Source organism: Electrophorus electricus, chromosome 21, assembly GCF_013358815.1.
Source record: "Electrophorus electricus isolate fEleEle1 chromosome 21, fEleEle1.pri, whole genome shotgun sequence".
NCBI classification, from domain to species: domain Eukaryota; kingdom Metazoa; phylum Chordata; class Actinopteri; order Gymnotiformes; family Gymnotidae; genus Electrophorus; species Electrophorus electricus.
Genome location: NC_049555.1, coordinates 2,588,711 through 2,613,710, shown reverse-complemented (window position 1 = coordinate 2,613,710; position 25,000 = coordinate 2,588,711). Strand labels below are relative to the sequence as shown.

Below are 25,000 nucleotides of genomic sequence, written 5' to 3'. Positions count from 1 at the left end.
CCCGAAGGTGCTTGATGGGGTTTGGTTCCACACCAAACTCCCACAGCCATGCCTTTATGGACCTTGCTTTGTGCACCGAGGCACAAAGTCATGCTGGAGCAGAAAAGGGACTTCCCCAAACTGTTCCCAGAAAGTCGGATGCGTACAATTGTCCAAAATGTCTTGCTTTGTCCAAAATGTCTGAAGCATTAAGACATCCCTTCACTGGAACTAAGTTAACTCCTGAAAACGGGATAGCGCTATCCCTCCTTCGCCAAACTGTACAGTCGGCACAGTGCAGTCAGGCAGGTAACATTCTCCTGGCATTCTCCAAATGCAGACCCATCCACCGGACTGCCAGGTAGACAACTATGATCCATCCACAGAACACGTTTCACAAGATCCAGAGTCCAGCGGCGGCGTGCTTCACACCACTCCATGCGGTGCATGGCGTTGCGCTTGGTGATGTAAGGATTGCATGAAGCTGGTCCAACATGGAAACCACTTCCAAAAAGCTTCCGGCTTGCAGGTTTTGTGCTGAAGTTAACGCCAGACTGAGTTTGGAACTCTGCAGTTATTGAGTCAGCAGAGCATCGGCGACTTTTACAAACTACGCACGTCGACGCTCTGCAAACCCCACTCTTACGTGTCCTGCCGCTTCGTGGCCGAGCTGCTGTGGTTCCAAAAAGCTTCCACTTTTCAGTAATAACACTTACAGCTGATCATGGAATATCTAGGAGGGCAGATATTTCACGAACTGGCAATCCATTACAGTACCACGCTGAAATTCAGTGAGTGCTTTAGAATGACAAATGTTTGTAAATGCACTGATTTAGAGGTGTGTCCCAGTACTTTGGATATAGTGTGTATTAATATATTGACTGATTTTAATACTGATTTTTAAAAGAATTTAGTTTATTATAATTTATTGCCACTTTTTAACATTTTATTACTATTTACATTTTTGGCAATTGTCATGTTTACTTACAAACTATTGGTTTTGGTAACACTGTACCTGGTACAGTCATGCCAATAAAGCTACCTTGAATGGAACTGAAATGAATTGAATTGAATTGAAGATTGAGAGAGAGAGAGAGAGAGACAGAGAGAGAGAGAGAGAGAGAGAGAGAGAGAGAGAGACAGAGAGAGACAGAGAGAGACAGAGAGAGAGAGAGAGAGAGAGAGAGAGAGAGACAGAGAGAGAGAGAGAGAGAGACAGAGAGAGAGCGAGAGAGCGAGAGAGAGAGAGAGAGAGAGAGAGCCAGAGAGAGAGAGAGAGAGAGAGAGAGAGAGAGAGAGAGAGAGCCAGAGAGAGAGAGAGAGAGAGAGAGAGAGAGAGAGAGAGAGAGAGAGAGAGAGAGAGAGAGAGAGCCAGAGAGAGAGAGAGAGAGAGAGACAGAGAGAGACAGAGAGACAGAGAGAGAGCCAGAGAGACAGAGAGAGCCACCTTAATTTGGTGGCTACTTCACTTTCCTGCAGCACGTTAAACTCCTTTTCCTGGTCCCAACCACCAGTTCCAGTCGGAACGCCAGAGCTGCTCCTGCTCTCCTGGCTCTGCCCAGTCGCCGTGCGCAGCACATGGGTATGTGCCCGTGGGTGTCGACTTCCAGCTGACGGCCTGTGGTACCGTACTAGCAGAAACAGCCCTACCAGCTGCAATCAAAATCCGACTGAGGTTTCGGAGAAAGTGTTGCTATGATATCAGGTTTCTCTCCATCTTTCTCTCTCTCTCTCTCTCTCTCTCTCTCTCTCTCTCTCTCTCTCTCTCTCTCTCTCTCTGTGGATATCTGCACTCGTTCAATCAGGTTATCTGCAGAAAGAGTCGAACACACTTCCAGGCAGAGAGAGGAGGAAGTCAGACAGGAAGGGACGAGAAGAGCGTTAAAAAAAGGTGCTCGCTGAGCAGGAGAAGGAATAAGGTAAGAAGCGGTGGGGGTTGGGCAGGTGTCATATAAAACGACAGGAAGCAAGGGATTGCACGTCACAGCTGCCTGAGAGGGAGAGAGGGAGAGAGGGAGAGAAGGAGAGCAAGAATATGACGGTATTTTGGGACACTGTGCACACTTTGACAGTGTCACGGAATAGTCCCCTGTACAACAACATGGACTCGAGCTCTCTACGCAGCACCAGAACCAGTCCTCTGGATGGTACCGAGGCCCAAAGCTAGGCAATACACAGGCCAGACTACCTGAAGCCAATCCTCCACAGTACTGGCCTGGTTGAACGCTGCCATTTTACTTTAATTATGTTTGTATTTATAAACTGGTTTATATTTTCAGAGTTTTCTGTTTGCTTATCTATTGTGTTAAATGACTAAGATTTCAAACAGACAATGATAGCACACCTTAAACATCACTGTCATCAAAGACGCTTTGTAAATTCCAAACAAGCTTGCAAACCAAACATGCAATTTGCATTTAATTACCTATTTCAAGATACAAACACTCTATTAAAGGCATCAAAACATGGCTTGGTTAGCAATTCAAATAAATCAGATATGTAATCATCTCTTTGTGTAGATGTAAGTTTTTGTGGAGCAGTGATAGAACAATCATTAAATAACATGACAGACCAGTGTCAAAATAGGAGATAAATATCAACTTGCCCACGGGAAACATTTACATTTACATTTACAGCATTTAGTAGACGCTCTTATCCAGAGCGACTTACAAAAGTGCTTTGCCATTTACTAATAGAATATATTCTATTCTATTCCATTTACTAATAGAATATATCCAAGTACAGTATAGTAGGTTAGAATTAAACATATAATTAAACACAAATACTGTAGAATACAGGGATGAATGCTGATACCTAGAAGAGCAAAATGCATAAGGTCTGGAAACAGAAAGGCAAAACTCCACTATACAAAAGAGCACAAAACTTGGATCACTGAGCAGTGGAGAAACATCTCCGCGTCAGATGAATCCAGATATCTGTTGCACCGATCCTGACGGGAGGGTCAGAATTGGGCACAACCGGCATGAATGGATGAAAGCTTCCTGTCAGGGCTCAGGCTGGTGGAGGTGTGGGGAGTGTTGTGTTGGCACACCCTGGGTCCTCCGATACCTGCGGATGGACGTTGGGGCGGCAGGCTTACCTGAGCTTCGTGGCCCACCAAGTTCCTCCCTTCACGGCAGCTGTTTACTCGATAGCAGACAGCCACTCACAGCAGGACAATGCACCACGCACCATGTACAGTCATGGATCGTGTCCATGAGGTTTTCTTGCTTCCTCGGCCTTCACGGTCCCCAGATCTTAATCCGATATCCCTCTCTGGGATGAAGTAGAATGAGCTGTTTAGAGGAGGGCCGGACCTAAATCTAATTTGTGGCAACTATGAAAATACCTAGTATATATATATATATATATATATATATATAATATCTATATATATATATATATATATATATATATATATATATATATATAATTGATCTAAGTCAGACTGTTGCCTTGGTAACTAAGTTATTGACATAACTTGACATAAGTTGTTTATACAAAGAACTATGAATTATCTGTGTTTCTGCATCATAAGTGCCTGGTTTATGATCAACTTGTCTCGTGCAGACACTGACCCCAATGTCAAAACCACTGCTCAGTGAAAAAGGGCTGAACTCTGCCACCTCCTCGCGCGCAGAGAGCCGCCTCACTGTGCATGATGAGCTATGAGCTATTTATGAACATTAATCTTTCTATGTGATTTCAGAAAGTACCCATTTCTCTATTGGGACTTTAGATGAGAGAGGGATTAATTATTGATATACATATATAGATTTCCCATTACCTGAAAACCCAAAATAACTCTGTCATCCACTGAAATCATGATGGCTTTTGAGAAGGTATGATGAGAGAGAGAGAGAGAGAGAGAGAGAGAGAGAGAGAGAGAGAGAGAGAGAGGACTATAATAGTAGTTCATCCCTGCATCAGTTAGGCCTGTTGAATGCAGCATTAAAACAGGTCAAATGTTGGCTGAACAGAACCTTGGATGCAAAATAACCTCTAAATACCTTTTACACTGGCTCACAGTAAAATTTCGTATTGATTATAAAATACTTCTAATGACCTACAAAGCATTGAATGGTTTTGCCCCACAGTTCCTTAGAGAACTTTTAGTACATTACAATCCACCACATCTGCTTAAATCAAATGTGCAGCTCTTTACTAGTACCAAGAATAAGAAAATCTACCTCAGGGGTGGTATAAAGCTTTTGTTATAAAGCTCCCACACTATGGAATAGCCTTCCTGTAAATGACTCAGACACACTCTGAATATTTAAGTCTGTAGAGTCAGGCATTTTATTAACTACTTCCCATCTTAGGTAAAGGTGTAGATCTGGTGGTCCAAGGGCACTGAGAGTTCTGGTAAACGGGGATGTTATGATGCTGTCACTTCACCTCTCTTTTGTCACTCGAGTTTGTTGGCTGAGAGCAGCGGAATGTTGATGTTCCAGGGAGCCTCGTGCCTGTGGTTCCTTCTGGCTCTTTCCTTCTAGCTGTGCTGCCATAGCGAGACCAGCCGGAGTCCATCTTTGCACATTATAGTTCCCTTATTTACACACCCTCAAACCTGCACATGCCTAATAACACATTCTCTCTTTCTGCCTAAGTACACCTACCCCTGATGTCATGATGTTACAGAGCCTCAACCCGTCTGAGCTGCCATGGCTCCTCCCACCACCCCCTGATGCCCCCTGCTGTAGCCCACCACACCTCCACCCCCTTTTATTTTCAAGATTCAGATTATTACCAACAGGGCATCCAAAATCGGCATTGTGCTTGTCTGTGTGCAGGAGTGCATGCAGGTGTGTGCGCGCGCGTGTGTGTGTGTGCTTGTGTGTGTGTGCTCGCGTGTGTGACCTGGTCTGGATTTTTCCACCATGGGATTCCTCCTGCCCACGGTGGCTTTACTAATTACACAATATGTAAGACTGCTATTAATATCCATTTTCAATCTAGTTGAGCTCTAGGAGTCCATTATCCAATTCCCTCAGGTAGATCAGAACAGAGGCATTCTCTCTCTCTCTCTCTCTCTCTCTCTCTCTCTCTCCCTCTCTCTCTCTCACACACACACACACACACACACACACACACACACACGAGCTCATATCAGCCCGTGACCAGCCATTCACATTGACCATATTAAGAGTGAAATCTCCAGTTCCCATGGTTCAGGCCTCGGTGAAATTACTTTACAGGAAACTTTGCAGAAGAAATGTAACATTATCAAACAGTTATGAGAGCACATAGTTTGACAATAAAGCTCACGTTTGAAGATTTAAACGTGAAAGGAATCTTTGTAGTAGATACAAGTCAACAAAAGACTAATAAGAATAATAAAATAATAAAACTGCAATAGTTTGGGTCAATTTATTAAGCTTTTAGCTTCATTTCTGCGTAAGCAATCCATTCCGCTACCTGGATCAATAATACATGGCCTCATATCCAATGGTGCATATATAAAATAAGTAATAATAAAACAATAGAAATGCATTATTAACATAAAAAATATTATCCTTACTGCATATTACCCAATCAGGATGAGTATGTTCTAGACACCTGCTGACTGTCTTCATAGGTTTCTCTTCATTTGTCACTCTGGGTTTGGTGTTAACTACTGGTTAACTACTGAAAGTGTCTTCTTTAATGTGATAAAAACAAAATATACAATAATAATAATAATAATAATAATAATAACTTCGTCATTATCACAGAGAGGGTTCAAGCATTGTGTGGGGTTTCATAAAGTTGTTACAAGCCATTAACTAAATCACTGAGCTACATTCTACAGAATAAGTCAAGCAGCTACAGAACGGGGGCCTGCCCGTTTTTGCTTTCCATTTGCATTTCAGTTTGGCTGCGTTTCACGTCGTTTTTTTTTTTTTTTTAACGGCCTTTAGTAATTTGGTTAATTATTTTGAACAGAACATGAATCAGCACGCAGCAGCAGCGTCTTTACACGCAACGCAGCGGCAGGGTCGCAAATCCATCAACGTCGAGCGCGGAAGCGTGCCAGAGCGCACCAGGGCCACGGGCGCTCCAGTGCACCGGCGCTTATCGTTTTTTCTTCTGTTTCAAGGATTTCCTGCGCTTGACAATCATCTCATAAAGTTTGTCCATGCCCTCGTGCAGGCCCTCGCCGATGATGGCGCACGCGGGCTGGACGTGGTAGGTGGTCGAAGGGCCCAGCTCGTGCAGGGCCAGGTGCCTCTCGAGCTCAGCGACGGGCAGGGATCTGGGAAGGTCCTGTTTGTTCGCGATGACCAACAGCGGCGTCCCTTGGTTTTCGGCGAACTTGGTGACTTTGTGCAGCTCCGTCTTGGCCTCTTCGAGCCTGTCGACGTCCACTGAGTCCACGACGTAAATAATCCCGTCCGTGCAGCGACTGTACGACTTCCACAACGGCCGCAACTTTTCCTGCCCACCGACGTCCCAGAAGTGGCAGCTGATTCCCTTCGCGGCGCCGTTGCTGAGTCGTATCCTCTCCGTGTTGAAGCCGATGGTCGGAACCGTGTTTACAAACTCGTTGAACTTGAGGCGGTAGAGGACCGTCGTCTTCCCCGCGGAGTCCAGTCCGAGCATAACGATGTGCAGAGACTGGAACGCGGCGAGGTTGGAGAAACTGTTCCCCATGATTGTAGGTTAGAGGAATATCAGTGTACCATGTGGATCAGGTGGATACGCCGTCACCAGCTGTCGGGCATCCCCCAGTTAGTATGCGGTGATGGGTACAGCGGGTATGTTGTCGGTTACTTCAGTTATTCAGCCGGTCCAAATGACGTTGGATAACGGGTGCAAGTCGCACGCATGATCCCGCTGCGTAATCCAGTCGACCGCAGAGCGTGTCAGTCTCGAGTGGATCCTGCGGTCATCCCGTATAAAAAACAGACAAACGCTATCGTTTTGCACTCCCGTTTCGCGAGAACCGAGAGTAAGACGTGGTCTGGGTGAGGCTAAGGTGCGGGGGAAACGCCGTCCGCTGCGTGCACTGCAAACCTGTTTGCCAGCCGGCGCCTCTGCAGCGACGGACCATGTAAATCCCCGTTCGGATATTCTGCAACGCTGCACCTTCCGCGTGAGACCCGTGGCGCTCGTCGGCGTGATACGCACACACACACACAACACACACACCACACACACACACACACACACACACACACACACCACACACACACACACACACACACACACACACACACACAGCACGTTCGCCAGGCGCGGGGCTCCCAGTCTGGTGCCGAAGCGGAGGCGCGCTTGCGCTGCCAGACCTGACTACTAGCGACGCGCGAGAGTATCAGAACTCCTCCCACGCGGAACGGGGCACGGCGGACGCGCGCCGGCTCGTGCTGTGGGCTGCTTTCGGGTCACGCTCCCTGACTGTGGATGCAAGGCGCATCCTCTGTTCGGCGTCGTGAATGCACCTACTGCGCACCAGAGGTTTAGTTAAATCTCTCTCTTGTCCCCGTTTCTAATTCAAATCTGACATCTCTCTCCCTTACATGCTTTGCTGGAATGTAAAGGGAACCCAGCAAATCTGAACATACAACCAAATAATGACAGACGTTGAACAGTAATTTCAAAGAAAGACGTTAGGGATATGCTATAAGACTTGTAGGTATCAAATGATCTGTCCAAATGACCTGAATTTGTCTGTAAACACGTGGTGGTTTTTTGTTTAGTTTTTTTTAGTAATTCGATGCAAAAAACAACATTGTGCTATGTAGCTCCCCAGTGTACGCGCGTCAGTGCACACCTGTGCTGACGACAATCTGTCGATCTGCGGCGTTATATCACTTAAGGATTCAAAATAAAAGACAACCGAAAGGAAGTAATAAGTTTGATCTTACGAGACTTCTCTCTAGTTTAACGACTCCTCCTGGTTGAAAGCGGTATAACAGTTTTGTTCTGGATGAACTCTGAATCTACCCCCCCCCCCCCCATCTCCCGGTATGCAGTAGGCTTGTAGATACCCAAACTCAAATGAACTCATAAGCAAGAGGATAAAACATCGAAGTGACACTTGTCATATGTAACAGAGAGCTACAGATCTCACTGGGAAAAGTTGGGAAGAATGGCAGCGAAACTAAACATGCATCTGTCATTTAACTCCAGAGACGCAACTTTAGCACACACAGAATTAAACACAGTATAGACTTAGGTGCATTTTGAGGAATACTCAAAATTCCGTATATATTGAATAGGATGTTATGTTGACTTCAACTTCAGTCAAGTGTAACTTCATGCGTCATCCAGGAGATGGCAGCATTGGGTTAAATTACAATTATGGAAACGTTCTGTTGCAGAACTGGCAGTAATTGGCAGCAATCTGGCAGCAATTTGAGAAACAACAACAAAAAGATCTCTGTTACTTTTTAAAGTAAACGAAGGATTTAGTATTCATATAAACTGTTTCTGCTTCCATATGCTTGTAATAATATAGTAAATACAGCAAATTGTTATCAAGCATTTCGGTGAGACTTTATCTTGAACGGTCGTTTTTAGATTAAGCATACACTTAACAGACTCTCAGTAATATATCAACTATGTAGCAATATGATCTGAATAGATTCAGTAATCAAGAGATTTGTAAATAACTGTGTACATAAGATTTGTTTACAATCTGATGAATTCAGTTGTTTTCACTTTATTTGGAGTGTCAAAGTTCATATCTGTAGATGTTAACCTGAGAAGTCACTGACAATGTAACAGATTTAATGCATACCACACTAGCATACCCAACACACTGTTATAGACATGCTGTTGACAACATCATGTGACTGGATTTCAGCTGGTTTTTGGTTACGGTTATGGTCAGGATTAAGGCCCGAGTGAGAGGTACGATTAGGTTTTGGGTTGAAGTTAAAAGTAGTTGGGTTGGTTTGAGACCTGACCACTGGTGTGTGACCTATGAACTGTTCCAGTTATAAGTAATCATGACAACAATTGCATCCAAACTCCCCCCTGATTAATTCATGACAATATCACTGAATCCATTTACAGCATTTAGCAGACAGTTATAACAATTATGACTGAGCACAACTTGAGGGTTAAGGGCCTTGGTCAGTGGAAACTTCACAGTGTTGGGGCTTGAACTGGCAACCTTCTAATTACAAGTCAAGTACCTTAACCACTGAGCCACCACTCTAGAAAGGACCAGCTGAAAAGGACCACTCAGAATAAGGTGTTACCGTTTTCTAAAAAGTATCAGCATGACCTTAACTATCACATAGATTTATGCTTGATCTGCCATGGTGATATCTGTGCTGTGATGCTCTACGGATTACGCTGAAGGGGTCGTGGCACCGACATCAACACCTCCTGAGGAGGTGAAGTCTCATTCTGAAGAGGTCACTGGACGTCCGTGCTCAGGCGGACACGCCGCCGAGCGACGCAGGGAGAGAGGGAGGAGTCTACCCGAGGAAACAAAAGCCAAAGTTCCTGCCATTCTGTTCCCCTTAAAGCTGGAAGGAAACAGGAAGGAAGGTGTGTGTGTGTGTGTGTGTGCGTGTGGATGCCTGTGTGCATATTTTCCAAGAATGTATTTTTTAACAGTGAAGCCAGATCAAAGTCTTTTTTATTCTGGAGAGGGAAAAAAAAGCTCAATCTTTTTCAGAGGGATCGAGTTTATGTCATATGCACTATTTACACCATTTCACAGGGATCGCTGCACACTGTTTACATCATTTCGGAGGTATCGGGCCAAGTTCAGAAAACCTACCCTCACCTTTAACGTGACCGTATCAGCAAACAGTGCTGCGATATTGTCCTTTTTTACATATTCTCCATGACCAAACGTCACTCCACCCGAACCTGTGTGATGGGAAATGTCCAGGTAAGAAACTGGATGATCATTCCTCTAACGGGGTTTGGTCACACACGCAAGTCATCAAATCCTGTACGCACACCCATTCAGCTAATTGCCCCATTTGTTTAAAAGGTTCGTTCTGGTGTGATCAAACTTTGTGACTTGTAAGAGTACAAGGAGCAGGACTCGATTGGGACGATCTCAGAACGGACAAACGGTTTCCATAAGAAATGCAAGTTTTGGTGCTACAGAGGAAGTAACAATAAACAGATAAAGACAGAAACGATACAGTTTTGCTTCTCTGCTGTGATTTTGCAGAAGTACTGAAGTCATCACGGCAGCGCAACCAGTGTTCGTGAAAGTTACAAATGCGTTACAAATGTGTTACTGCCACTTACTGGCAGTAACTGGCTGTTTTAAACATACCACTGGCCTCATGACTGGGGTTAGTCACTCATTTGTATCTCTGTATGGCCTCATTTACATGTCAGTTTTGATTGGCTTTCACCTAGGACACAGGTGAATTTAGCACAGGTGAGTTTACTCCAGTGTAATTGTCACCACGGTGACTTTATGAATAGAAATTAAATATCACGCCGAGATTTTGCATTTCGTAGCGTGGTTATTGTTGAATTTTATGAATCTGGCCCATCATGTTTCATGTTTGCCCTGTTCACACTGTTCACGCTGTTTCGGAGGGATCATGTTTACACCACACGCCATTCAAGTGTTAACATGCATCACCATTTAAGAGGTATCATGTTTACACAGTTTACACTGTTTCTGTACTGTGCTAACACTGTATATGCTGTTTACACCATTTTAGAGGTATGATGTTTACACTGGCTAATCCCAGTCCTGCTATTACAGGTCAATTGTCATCCAAGGCATGTCCAACAGGGAAAGGGGGGGTGGGGTGGAAATGATAATGACAGGAATATCACGTCTGCCCCATTAGGGGCACGGCCACACTCAGCAAAAGCATTGGGGGGGGGGGGGGTGTTCTTGCATTCCCAGCCAATTTTCAAGGATTATGACATTCAAAGTAAAGATGTGGGGCGTGGAGGCCAGCAGATATAATTTTAGACAACACAGCTCCCCTGAGAGGAGGATCTGAATATCCCAGTTGGTAATAGATTTTTCCCTCACATAAAATAGAACTTCTAGTACAGATCCTGAACGCACCTCACATATGGTACCAAAAGGGATACCAACTCAAGCCTTTCTATGCCAACAGAAACCGCAAAACCTCTCGGGGTCCCAAAGCCTAAGATACAAAAACACAGCAGTGTTGAGCTGATGAGTTAACACTCCCCCAGTGTTGAGAGTTACAAAATTTCTCTTAAATAACACATGACTATGAAAAATATGGATATCGTGCTATAAGCAAGAACCTTTAAAGTGAATTTAAGAAAATATGCAAAAACAAAGAAAATGTCCTTAGACCTCGGGGGTTAAATAAACAGAAAACTACGTTTTCAATTGCAGCCAATGAAATGTATAGGGGTCTTCATAAATATTAAGACATGGTAAACTAATCTTTTATTTATTTGGCTCTACTTGTTTACTTTGCTTCAGTGGAGAATTTATTCCCAAAGAAAACCAAAATCCTGTTGGTCTGAGTAAAAAAAAACCCAGTTCAGTCATATAAAAAAGGTGATTCCCAAATCATGTTTTTTCTGTGTGATTAAAAATTCTTACAGTGCTGTAGCCTTTTTAAAGATAATGCAGAAGAAACGCAGGCTTGTGGTGAATAACCTTCTGGGCAGGCGGTGAAATCCAGCTGGGTCACAGCACGAATGAGTGAAACTTCTGGAGGACAGACAGGTGTTATCTGTGTTGTAAACCATGTGAGGTAGGAGCTCCAGAGAAGGATATGACAGGAAGAGGAGTGTAACACAGTGAAATAGCACAGTCACACAGTCAATAAGAGTGTGTACTACACAGTCAATAAGAGTGTGTACTACACAGTCAGTAAGAGTGTGTACTACACAGTCAATAAGAGTGTACTACACAGTCAGTAAGAGTGTGTACTACACAGTCAATAAGAGTGTGTACTACACAGTCAGTAAGAGTGTACTACACAGTCAATAAGAGTGTGTACTACACAGTCAATAAGTGTGTACCTCACAGTCAGTAAGAGTGTGTACTACACAGTCAATAAGAGTGTGTACCTCACAGTCAGTAAGAGTGTGTACTACACAGTCAATAAGAGTGTGTACCTCACAGTCAGTAAGAGTGTGTACCACACAGTCAATAAGAGTGTGTACCTCACAGTCAGTAAGAGTGTGTACTACACAGTCAATAAGAGAGTGTACTACGCAGTCAGTAAGTGAGTATGTAATGCAGAGTCAGCAAGCAGTATGGAGTGTGTAATTCATGATCAGTGAGGAGTATTATGTGTGTAACATGCGGTCAGTGAGTGTGTAAGATGCAAACAGTCAGTGCTGTGGAGGGTCAGACATGGTCAGTGAGTGTGTCTGGGGCAGTGAGCGTGGTGGAGTGAGTCAGGGCCAGTGAGCGTGGTGGAGTGAGTCAAGGCCAGTGAGCATGGTGGAGTGAGTCAGGGCCAGTGAGCGTGGTGGAGTGAGTCAAGGCCAGTCAGTGTGGTGGAGTGAGTCAGGGCCAGTGAGCGCAGTGGAGTGAGTCAGGGCCAGTGAGCGTAGTGGAGTGAGTCAGGGCCAGTGAGCGTGGTGGAGTGTGTCAGGGCCAGTGAGCGTGGTGGAGTGTGTCAGGGCCAGTGAGCGCGGTGGAGTGAGTCAGGGCCAGTGAGCGCAGTGGAGTGAGTCAGGGCCAGTGAGCGTAGTGGAGTGAGTCAGGGCCAGTGAGCGTGGTGGAGTGTGTCAGGGCCAGTGAGCGTGGTGGAGTGTGTCAGGGCCAGTGAGCGTGGTGGAGTGAGTCAGGGCCAGTGAGCGCAGTGGAGTGAGTCAGGGCCAGTGAGCGTAGTGGAGTGAGTCAGGGCCAGTGAGCGTGGTGGAGTGAGTCAGGGCCAGTGAGTGTGGTGGAGTGAGTCAGGGCCAGTGAGTGTGGTGGAGTGTGTGGTCACAGTCTGCTGCACTACCACCCAATAGGGAAGGAACATCAGGAAGTGCTTGTCATTAAACACACACACACACACACACACACACGCACACAGGACCAGGGGAAATTCTTCTCATCAAACACATGCACACAAAGACAGAAACAAGCAAGCCAGCAAACACACACACACAAACACACACACATATATATATATATATATATATATATATATATATATATATATATATATTATATATATATATATATATATATAAAATTTTTTTTTTTTTTATAGACACACACAGCCAAACAGAAAACAAACTGCCCATTTCCAAACCGTAGCTGTTCATGGTTGGAATGCCCTTAAATGAATCTTTCAGAGATTTGCTCTCAGTTATTAAGTCAGACTGCGGTTGCCGGGTAGAACACAGGGGGGAATGCAGGATTTTGGTTGTGTGACGGTTTCACAAGTTTACAGACTCTAAAATACCCTAATCCCCACACCCTGCTGTTAGAGCGGAACTGTTTACCCTCGCCATGGAGTCCTGGGATGTATTCCACCGAGGAGCCCCGGTGGTTTCTATGCGATCTGTTTGCTACATGCTGCTTCTTTGGAAAAAAGATAAAGCAGTAAAAAAAACTTAAGAGCTTGAAGCAAACATTACATAAAAACAATGTACAAAAAGAAGGCAGGGGTCATAATAACTGTGTAAAAGAAGGGATTTGGTTTGTTTTAAATTGTTTAAATTCAAGGATCTTTTACTTGTTAAGATGTCATGGTCTATGAGAGTAATGTAATGCTATTACACGCTGAGTGTGCGCACGCGCGTGTGTGTGTGTGTGTTTTGAAGAATGCCCTTGTCTCAAGGACTATGAGAGGAAGACGAGTTGATAGCATTATGATGTAAGGGGAGCATGTAACTATAGCAGCAGGGTGGGCAGGGCCAGCCGGGTCTGGAAGCTAATTGGCCCAGGTGTTGCTTGGGCTCTCATTGATTTGGTAAGTGATGTGGCCCTGAGATCAATAACTCAGACGAGCAGCACTCTCAGGTGAACACAACGCGAACTGCACACAATCCGACGGCACCCGCACAGGGACCCTGGTTCAATCTTCTCCCCCTCTCTCTCGCTCTCTCTCTCTTTTTCTGTCTACCTCTGTCTTTCTCTCCCATCCTCTCTCTATCACTCTTTCTCTCCCTCTCTCTCTCTCTCTGTCTTCCTTTCTCCCACACCTCCTCTTTTTTCACTGCGTCTTGTCTTTAGGCAACGCTCCTCCTCCATAGCTTAGGGTCACAAGAGCGCACACACACACACACACACACACACACACACACACACACACACACACAGTCTGTGTCATTTGCTAAGGTGACATGTGGTCTGTCTGTCACATGAGCAGCCGTCCTGATCATCCTGTTTTTTAACAAATGCCCTACCCCTCCTCTCCTCCCCGGACCCCCCGGCTAATGTTGGCATTCACAAACAGGCCTTGACTGGGAAGAAACTTGCTTTAATTGAGACCGTTAATCAGGGTTGCCAGGACGCAGCCAGGGAATCAGTGCTAAGTACATCCGGACGGGAATTTCTGGAAGCACTCGGTTTTTCCAGGCGTGGCTCAGGCCCATTCTCAGTAGTCAGGAAATTTTACTGATACACTGATAAACAGGACTGTAGGTTTCTTCTCATCGCTGTCACTCAAAGCAACCCTCATGAAATGACACGTAGTGGTTGGTTATTTGGTTATTTGAGTGTATCTTTTACATGTTCAGGAGGTAATACATAATTACCAACCACCAGGTAACCCACAAGCATTTATGCACTTACATGGTGTATTTTTCACAGCCAAGCCACACACACACACACGCACATGCACATGCACACACACACACACACACACACACACACACACACACTCACACACTCACACACTCCAGGTGTTCACTTCAGCTCCCAATTTTCTGTCCATCTTCTTCTTAAGTGCCAATCACTCTTCTCTGATTTTCTCTGAAAATCTGTCTCTCCATCTCTGACACGCATGCAAACAACTGCTTGTGATAAACGCTTACTTGTGATAGAAAAAAAAGCAAAGAAATGTAAATGTTTTTTTTTTTAGCATATCTGTAAAAAGGAAATGTGCAATCACACATAAAGGAACCACAAACACACACACATGACACTTCCTAGAGCAGAGCCAGGAGGTTCAACGGATACGCACAGCTCCAGGGTTTAGTCAGGTCTGTGATACAAATGGTCGCATTCAAATCACCAGGTCTTTCTCCTAAAACCGTCATTAAACATTATCAGATCACAGTGCATCAAATACAAAGTGTATGGAGAAGAGAATGGTATATGACCTTACTGTAAGAGAGTTGCATGCTAATATATGTTACCACCAACATATATAAACATAAATTCATGACTGAGTATGATTTTTATTGATCTCTTGCGTTGGGGTCATCTTAGCCTCTCTCATGAGCTAATTCAGGTGCAGTAGCATTTGCTAAGTTCTAAATCCTGCAGTGCTGTGGCCCTTGAGGAAACTGTAGCAGTATCGAAGCCTCCGCCCCGCGCCCGCACCGAAAGAGCTCTCTACTGGAACAGCCTTATCGGATTAATTTCATCCCTCTAGCATTTGCGATGATGTGAAGTCTCCCATATAAAACCCTCTCTGTTCCCGTCACTTAAACATCGAGAGAGAGCGAAAGCCACAACTCCGGGCTGAACTACACCGAGGGTGCGCGCATTACGGAGCGTTCTAGGGCGTCCCAGAGCTTCTTTAAAGCCCACGACACGAGAGCGCTTCCTGGACAGAGAGACGCAGCGATCCCTGCGTGGCCGACAGAGCCTCCCTGCTTCCCTGTCTCACAGCAGGCTTTATAATCGCTTTATGAATGGGGAATGAGCAGGGCAAAATGGCAAACCTAAGGGGCATGCGGATTTCGCAGGGACAGACCTGGCAACCGCCTCTTCCTGCGATTAGAGAAGGAGCAGCCAAGCTCTGGCTAATTAATGCTGCAAGCTCATATAGTGCTGCAAGAAAAATTGTAGATGGGATTAGTATTAGTAGTATATCAGCATAGGTGACAGTCAATAGCACAGCGAGTCATCCCCCTGGCGTTATTTCTTCGGACGTTTTACAGCGTTTCAAATTTTTAACATTAAACAGCTTTCATATGCCGAGGGGAGCGGCTGTTTCACATGTCCCCGTTGCTGATGAAATTACAGTGGGTTGCCAGGAGTGTACCTTTTCAGCAAGGACTCTCTGCCAGCATGCCATGCAATTATGGAGATGAGAGAGAGCCCACACACACACAACACTTTTATATTCCAGTTCAAGCAAGACAAATTGTGAAAGGCTCACTCACTACTGTTATGAATCTAGCCACCATGGCAACCTTAATTCAAAAGAACATAGAAACGAAGACATGAAGTAGGTGGGGGGAACTATATTTGTTTATATATATATATATATATATATATATATATATATATATATTATATATATATATACACACACACACACACACACACACACACACACACACGCTGCGCACCAGAATAAACTAGTCAGTGCTAGACAGGCTAGTCTTATTTCAGAAACTGATCTACTGAGATCTCTAAGGTTTCCAGAAGATGGTCCGAAAAAGAGAAGCTCCTCAATGAGCTGCAGTTCTGTGGGTGAAAACACTTCGTTGAGGCCAGAGATCAGAGCAAAACTGTGACAGGTGTGCTGGGATAAGAATGACCAGACTGTTTGGAGCTGATAGACAGGCAACGCAAAACCAAATAACCAGATGGACTACAGTAGCAGAAGAGCACACCAGGTGCCACCCCTGTTAGCTAAGAACAGGGAGCTTATGCTACAATTCACATGGACTTACCAAACCTGGACAATAGAAGATTGGTCAGATTGGTCTTCATTTGTGCTGCGATATTTGGATTGTAGGGTCAGAATTTGGCATAAAACAACTTGAAAGCATGGATCCATCATGCCTTGTATCAATCATTGAGACTGGTGGTGGTGGTGGTGTAGTGGTGTGGAGGATATTTTCCTGGCACATTTTGGGCCCCTAAATAGCAACCGAGCATCGTTTAAACGCCACGGCCTGCCTGAGTGTTGCTGCTAACCATGTCCATCCCTTCATGACCACAGTGCGCCCGTCTTCTGATGGCTCCTTCCAACAAGATAACGCACCATGTCACAAAGTTTCTTAAACATAACATTGAGTTCACTGTACTCAAAATATCCACTACAGTGACCAGATCTCAACCCAGCAGGGCACCTTTGTGATGTGGTGGAACGGGAGGCTCGCATCATGGATGTGCAGCCGTCAAATCTGCGGCAACCGCGTGAGGGTATCACGTCAACGTGGTGCGAAACATCTGAGGAATGTTTTCATCCAGCACCGTGCTGAATCTATGCCAGGAAAATGGTCAGCAGCTGTGCAACTAATGTGCCTCTAAAATGTCCTGGGAGCAGCTGCAATTAAACCTGAGTGTTAATTTATTAGTGCGGTACCCACCTCTCTTACTCCCTGCTTCAGGTGCTTCAATGTCTGCTCCCCGGCCCCAACTCTACCCCCAGCTCTCTCCAACCCTGCTTCGGGGTTTTTTCTGCTGACGATGTTTTCCCTACCCCGCAGGGACAGCAGGGCACGGGCAGAGACAGGGGTAGAGGAAGAGGAAGAGGAAGAGGAGAAACAGGAGCGCCTTGGCCATTGAAAGGTTCACCTCTCTCACGCGTACGGAGCTGACCACTGCGGTAAATAAATGGCAAATGTGCGATGGATAGCATCCATAGGTCACGCTGCACATGAGTAAAGCGTCCTTGCTCTGCGTGGGTAACAGGAATCACTGGTGTGTTGTAGCTTCTTCTGGTGTTCATGCCTATTCAATGAACCAGGCCTCTTGCTCGGTGTGTAATGTACTGCTCGCTCTCTCTCTCTCTCTCTCTCTCTCTCTCTCTCTCTCACTGGGGGGTGGGTGCCCGTATGAGGGAGACTGTGGAGAGACGTTTCCATGGAGATCAGCGCTACATAAAAGCACCGGCATTAGCACGGTCACGGCAGATGTCTCGCAGCTTCTTTTGAGTATGCGAGAACACACACGCACACGCGCACACACAGAGGGAGATTTTGGTTTGTTCATACACTTGTTTGTCTCCATCTGCTAATGAGCTGGAAATCAGGCCCATCATAATTCTCATCCTCTTCATCAGTCCTTCCCGTGAGGCAGGTCAGACCCGGGTGGGACGCCGGAGACTTCTGTGGTGGGCAGGAACCATGTGCTGCGACTTAAGAGCGGAGTTCAATACAGGCGAAAGTTTCTGCGAAGGTCGTGCAAGATAAAAACCTGCGAAGAAGACAGAAGCTCCGGGTCTTCAGCCAGGCCGTCTCCAGCTAAACCCCATGCCTGCACACCGCTCTTCCACGCTGACCCGAGGCTTCCAGCTCCTGTGGTTTCCTGAAGCCGGACCGACTGACCCCCACTACAGATCCCTCACTGCTCCCAAAGGCCCGTTTCCCAGCAACGGTGCGGAATGCAGGGTTACGTGTCAGTGCAGTGTCGAGTCTGGGTGGGCCGTGTCGCCATGGACGCGCACCAACACAGAGTACTCGCCGAGTACTGCGAGGTGTGCGCATTTAGGCAAACTTTAATTCTTTGTTATAGAATTCTTGGCCTGTGAGAGGCAATAGCCATCAAAACGATGGGAATGTTAGCTTTAGTTTAGAACATTAGGAATGCAAATAAATAAAAATGCTACAGCCCAGGAGTGTGTGATGAACGTTCCTGTACAGGAAATGATGTTGTTTCCTAGTGATAAGAGGGAGGAGAACCAGAACTGTTTGAGTTTGTGCTCTGTCTCCAGAGCAGAATGAAAATATCAGATGACCACCCTGAACAATTGGATACAGTGAGATTAGAACATTTCCTGCAGTGCCTTCTTTACAAATATGTCCATTATAGTGTGTGCTGTCTGTCTGTCCTCTACAGTGTGTGCTGTCTGTCTGTCCTCTACAGTGTGTACTGTCTCTCTTGAGGTCCTTTGCTCTGCAGTGCAGTGTAAATCCGACAGCATGTACCAGAGACTTGGCGACGAACGAGCGAATGGATTGGCCGGCGTTTCCTCAAACACCAGCATGCACTCACCCAAGGCATGTTGCTCCTCCTTGCCCACCGAGACTCGACACGAAAAACACATATCCTCTCCGCCTGGCCTTCTCCCAAATCCCATCGAACATATTTTCTTCCTTTTTTAATTAGGGATAAATTTATGGAGAGCTTAACCAATTCATGCTTCAGTAGTCAGGTTCCATTTTTTGGCAGAAGTGCATGCCTGTGCAAGTTAGCTAGGAGCTAACCCTCTGCAAATATTATCATAGCAGAAGTGAAAAGCAAGATTCTTATTTGCTAACAATAAATACAAAAATATTAAATAGCTCAGTGGTTAAGATACTGGACTTATATTCAGACAGTTCCTGGTTCAAGCTGCCACTGTTGGGCCCCTGAGCAAGACCCTTATCACTAAAGTTATACTCACTCATAACTGTAAGTTGCTTTGGATAAAAACATCAGATAAATGTACTTCATATTGTGAACAATGGTCTAATGTTGGGTCATTTTAGCAAGGGGAAGAATCACAACTAATACATTCTGCTTTAAATAAATTTCCCATTTTTGATGACTGGGCATAAAATATTTAAAAATGGATTTTCTTAATTTCTTAATTAGTTTACCTATTGTTCATTTATTGTAATTAACCTGCTGTGATTAATATTTGCTTCCTTTCATAGTCTAAAGTGCAAAGCTGTGGTAGGTTTCTACGTTTTAAAGTGCTTGTTTTTCTGGATTGAGCAGAAGGTTGAGCAGTCTAGGGAACACAACAAATCTCTCTCTCTCTCAAACACACACACACGCATGCATGTACGCACGCACACACACGCAAGCACACACAGAGAGAGACACACGCACACACACACACATACACACACACACAGAGACACCAGGCACACACACACACACACACACACACACAGACACACACACACACACACACACACACACAGAGAGACACACACACACACACACACACACACACAGACACACACACACACACACACACACACACACAGAGAGACACACACACACACACACAGAGAGACACACACACACACAGACACACACACAGACACACACACACACACACACACACACACACAGAGAGACACACACACACACACACACACACACACAGACACACACACACACAGAGACACACAGGCACACACACACACAACACACACACCACAGACACACACACACACACAGACACACTACTAGAGTGCTGCGCATGTGTTTTTTCCTCTTTCCTTCTACCCTCCGCTACCTAATCGTTTTCAGGTGGGACTGAAACTAAAGGGTGCATGGACGTCTAGATCTACCACTGAATGACAGAAAGTGCGACCTTTTGTTTATAAGTGTCGTTGAGAGTGGACCTTGGTGACGCGAGCGGTTGTTAATGTGCCTTTTGAGTATTAGACCTACTCTCAGATATTTCTTGTTAACATGGTTACCACACCATCTTAGGTACATTCTTGGTTGTGATAGTGTCAAGAGTATTATGAGTGTTACTGGCAAGGCTGTTAATATGTTACCACTTCATTTTATACGTGTCGTTGGCTGTGATATCAGGAGTGTTATTAATATTAATGGTAAGACTTTTGGGATTTAGCCTCAGATGTTCCTCTCTGTTAGCTACTTTCCTGTTGGCACTTCTATGTCTATTCTTCCCAGTCTGGCGTGGACAGGTACGAACAGGCCTGCTGTATAGATACACTATGTAAAGGGTTCGGTGCCCCACTAATTTTGGACAGCATAAGTTCGGAAGGTTAGGCAGGGAAAATTTGTTTCTATCTCTTTTTGGCTTCACACATAGTCTACCTGGTCCCCTTGTTGTTCTGGGCTCTAGGCTATCAATCAGAAGGTTCTGGGTTTGAATCCCTGCAATGCAGCTGCTCTTGAGCAAGGCCCTTAACCCTTTCAGCTCCAGGGGTGTTGTATAATGGCAGTCACTCTGCTCTGACCCAAGCTACCGCATGAAGCTGGATTTGGGAATATACTGGAAAATTAAATAGATTTTTTTTTTAATGGTTAAAAAATGATTTGACAAATGTATCACACGTGTCCCCACACGCTGTTACGTCTTTCACACCTAGGCAACTATCCCAGGGGAGACGGTAACACCCCACCGCACAATTTCAGATTAACTCTTTTTAGGCTTTGTACACAGATATTGTTTAAAATGCACCTTTCTTTTGTCTTTTTAATTTTTTTGCTCATCTGTTCACACGCAAACTGTATTCTAGGTCACCTAAAACAGTCCTTTAGGAAAACTTCCAGGCTGAAGATATACAGAAACTCCGTGTACAGCGTTGTCATGGAGTTTTGGCCTGTAATGTAATGAGTGTGTGCCATTGTTAGCCTTGTTTGACGTAAGAGCTTGCACCATTATCTCCTTTTTTTTTACAAGATGTGATCTTCTGCAATGACGGACGTAGTCAAAATACGTTTTTAACAGGACGTATTGTGTGTTTACACATAAATGTACAGTTACGCCATTCTAGTGTGATAGTGAGGAACAACAACACTTCACTCCACACACAGTCCACACACACACACACACACACACACACACACCATTCTCCCCTTGTGCCACTGTTGGCCTGCATCTGTATGGCTTCTGTTTGACCAACATGCTCTTGACACCGCTTAACAGTACATTTTTGCATTTTCAGTTGGACAGAGTTTTAAAAAATAAATAATTAAATAAGCGGAGCTTGTGTGGAAAGAATTTTAAAAATACGTGTTTTCATACGTTTCTCCCACTCATCCACACAAAAATGGCATTTTCCACCACTGAAAACATTTCAAATCAGATTCGTAATCTGTTCAAAGAGGCTGTCTCTCCTTTGTGGCCATTTTCCTCTAGGTGTTGGCTGCTACGTTTCATACGACTGTAGCAAATGACAAAGGAGATCATAGGTCAGACACTAGTGCATACAAAACATTCAGCTTTTCCGAGTTTTTTGTGTTTTATTGTGGATGGATGACTTCTGTAAAAGGACTGAAAACACCAGAGTAGCGCAAACACAAAAATAGCATTTTCCAATTTACCCATGAACACTTCCTCCGCCTCATACCCTCAAACATCTCCCTCTTTATACCCCCAAACACCTCCTCTTTCTCATACCCTCAAACGTTCTCTCCCTCTCTGTCTCCTCCCCTACTACTCCTTCTCTTTCCCTGTGTTTAAGTGGGATTCTGGCCTTCCTGCACCTGTCGTCCCAGAGCTCGAGTCGTCTGGATTCTGCCTCTCCCTTACCTCCACTCGGTTGTCACCAACTGCATGTTTTTTGCTTGCAAAAAGTTTTCAAAGCTGTTTTCAAAACTTGCCAACTCTAAAACTGATTAACACTTTTGAACCATTATATTAATATCTGATCACTTTCCCAGTAGCTCCCTGGGAATCACAGCCCACCAATTTTCCTAAATCACTTTGCTTCCATTGATGAACTAATTGCACACCAACTTCAAATCAACATTCCAAATGCTTTTCGACCCATTTCAAAACTGACAGCTGCTTTATTGGCTCCATTGGAACAAAATGCACAGCACATTCGATTGAAAATATTTCTAAATATTATTGGCAGCAACAATACATGAGACAATATACGAGAGACATTAGCAACTTTGTTCTTCAATAGGTACTGTCAAACACATCTCAAAGTATGACAAAAAAAAAATCCAAACCAAAAAAACAACAAAACCTGATCAGACAGATCTCTATCCGCTTGTAGACTATACAGCTATACAGTCAGCCGGGCTATGACACGCTGACAGTGATGCCTATCAACAGACTGACTCTATTGGTCCAGCACCTACAGAACTACAGCCAGATGGAGTTCAGAAGCCACATCGCGCAGTCACACAACGGATAGTTTGATTGATGTGACTTTCAAGCAAATAAAACACTCACTCAGAAGCTGGAGAAATACAAAATGATGAAACTGAAAGTCTAAGCAAATCTCTCTCTCTCTCTCTCTCTCTCTCTATAGAGAGAGAGAGAGAGAGAGAGAGAGAGAGATTTGCTTAGACTTTCAGTTTCATCATTTCATCATCTCTCTATAGAGAGAGAGAGAGAATGTTTACATAAATAATCACTTGCACACAGATCCACATCCACAAACAAACAAAAAGAATAATACTGGAATTGAACCATATAAAATAACAGTTGAACATTTTGGTAATTAAAACCATTTATCCACTGAAATTATAGAAGCCACTCTTCTTCTCTGTGTGTGGTCTGAAGATAGCGCAGTGTATCTTAGCTTAGCATGATGAATGAAGGTCTATGGGAGACGAACAGGAGCTAGGTGTTCTCGGTAATACACCCACGTAGCATTACCAAAGCTCTATGCTACATGTAGCATTTGTTCATTTTGCTTAAACCTAAGACTAATGTTTATGTTAAGCTCACATAAGGTACTTCATAAAGATCTTTACAGGTGTTATCGAACTGTTCCGGAGTGTTCCTGCACTTGACAACAATTGTGTAGGTGAAGATATGCTTGAACACAAGCACTGAGAAAGACAAGACAGAATAAAAGGATGGGCCTAGTTGCTAGTGTGTAGTCACACTAATCATCTAATGCATTAGTTTGGGGGGTGTGAGCAGCGTCACCCTCGGAGTTGAAATGAAACCTACACCGGTGGATAAAAGCAAAGGTCTCTAGACGGCTAGCTCTCCAAAGATACTGGGGACTCGGCTGATCGCACAGCCAGAGAAGGCAGCGTGCGGCCCTAGAGAAATGTCATAGGCTAAGGCACACGGGTCTGCATTTGCACCATTCCTACATACGCCATTGTCCACTAAGGCGCCCCCAATCTTTGACCCCCCCCACCCAACCAACCAACCAACCAACCAACCAACACAAAGAAAAGAAAACTGCCTGACATGACTGATGACCCCTTCAGAGGCCTGAAAAACAAAACAGGTGATCTTCAATAAAGTTATTCATCTTATTAAACCCACCTATATGTTGTTGACTCAAGGGAAGCAGAAAATCAAACTAAGTTGCCAGCATCATAAATGAACCTGTCTAGCTTCGCTGCTTTTTAAAAAAGCAATTTTTTTTTTTGCAACACAGAGCCAGAGCATAGGGTATTTCGAACAAACTGCGCATATATGCTTTACGTTTGACTTTAACAGTGCAGACACACGAAGGTGTTCAACGTGAACGCTTGTCTTTTGAAGTCGTTTCTTTTGAAACAAAGCAGATATGATTCTGAGGTGAAATTTAGCGGTGGAACAACATGCCGTTAAAGCAGGAGGCTTACAGTGCACATTTGGCAAGGTATAAAGGATGGACTGACAGGTGAAAGGGTGGTGTTGAAAAAGAAAATTTAAGACATCATATTACAGAGAAAATGACGTTCTTCATCTGTTACTGATAACAAAACAATCTATTTGAAAAGTGTCAAAGTGATTTAATTAAAAAAATTCTCTGTTCCATATAAAAAATATATGTATTGCTAGTGGCTTGATAAAAACACTGTTTAGGACTTCCAAAAAAATATCTATTCTGAAACCACATTGGTGTTTTGGCTTGTCTTGCTGACTGTATGCCCAATCAGGGCTATGGGTGGGAGGGCACAGGAAATATCCGCGCAGGGATTGGACTGAGGAAAACTATACAGATTCAGGTGGAGTCGTGGGGTGGGGCGGAGTCACCACTGTTTTTAACAACACCCAATCAGAAGGAACCCCAGAAGTCAAAGTTCAAAGTCCTCCAGGAGTGTGCAGACAGAGAAACGATTCCTTCTATTATCCAGATTCCGGACCTGGTGAGCGGTGAGTCCGGCATGTCTTCTAGATGGCGAAATCATCCTGGGGCGTGGGGCTGAAGGCGGAGCTGCGCAGCATATCCAGGCAGTTGACGAGGATGAGGGTACCTGTGAGGTGTTTCCAGCGTTTGGTGATGGGGTTCTTCATGCGGTCCAGGCCCAGGTGAAGCTCCTGGATGACGTCGCGGTAGCTGTCGCCGATCTGCGCCGCCCACGTCAGCAGGAAGTCGTACGCGGGCTTCCACATAGCCTGCCGTTGGAAACACGGGGGGCCAGATTAGCGGTCAAACT

At 44.7% G+C, this 25,000-nt stretch overlaps 2 protein-coding genes across 3 annotated transcripts in view; both read right to left on the bottom strand.

Moving 5' to 3' along the window:
• Positions 1 to 5,335: 5,335 nt before the first annotated feature.
• Positions 5,336 to 7,116, bottom strand: arl4ca (ADP-ribosylation factor-like 4Ca). Its single transcript, XM_027022981.2, has one exon. The coding sequence runs from the start codon at positions 6,610 to 6,612 to the stop codon at positions 6,034 to 6,036; it is 579 nt and encodes a 192-aa protein (XP_026878782.1). The 5' UTR covers positions 6,613 to 7,116; the 3' UTR covers positions 5,336 to 6,033.
• Positions 7,117 to 23,794: 16,678 nt separating this feature from the next.
• Positions 23,795 to 25,000, bottom strand: part of sh3bp4a (SH3-domain binding protein 4a) — a 25,448-nt gene continuing 24,242 nt past the window's right edge. For both annotated transcript variants that reach the window (XM_027022987.2, XM_027022985.2), the window contains one exon: positions 23,795 to 24,959. In XM_027022987.2, coding sequence (XP_026878788.2) covers positions 24,735 to 24,959 — 225 coding nt within the window. In that variant the 3' untranslated portion in view covers positions 23,795 to 24,734. The remainder of the gene's footprint in view (positions 24,960 to 25,000) is intronic.

Bases quoted from the DNA above. Each gene is read 5' to 3' on its own strand.
- arl4ca (XM_027022981.2), bottom strand. From the start codon at position 6,612: ATGGGGAACAGTTTCTCCAACCTCGCCGCGTTCCAGTCTCTGCACATC.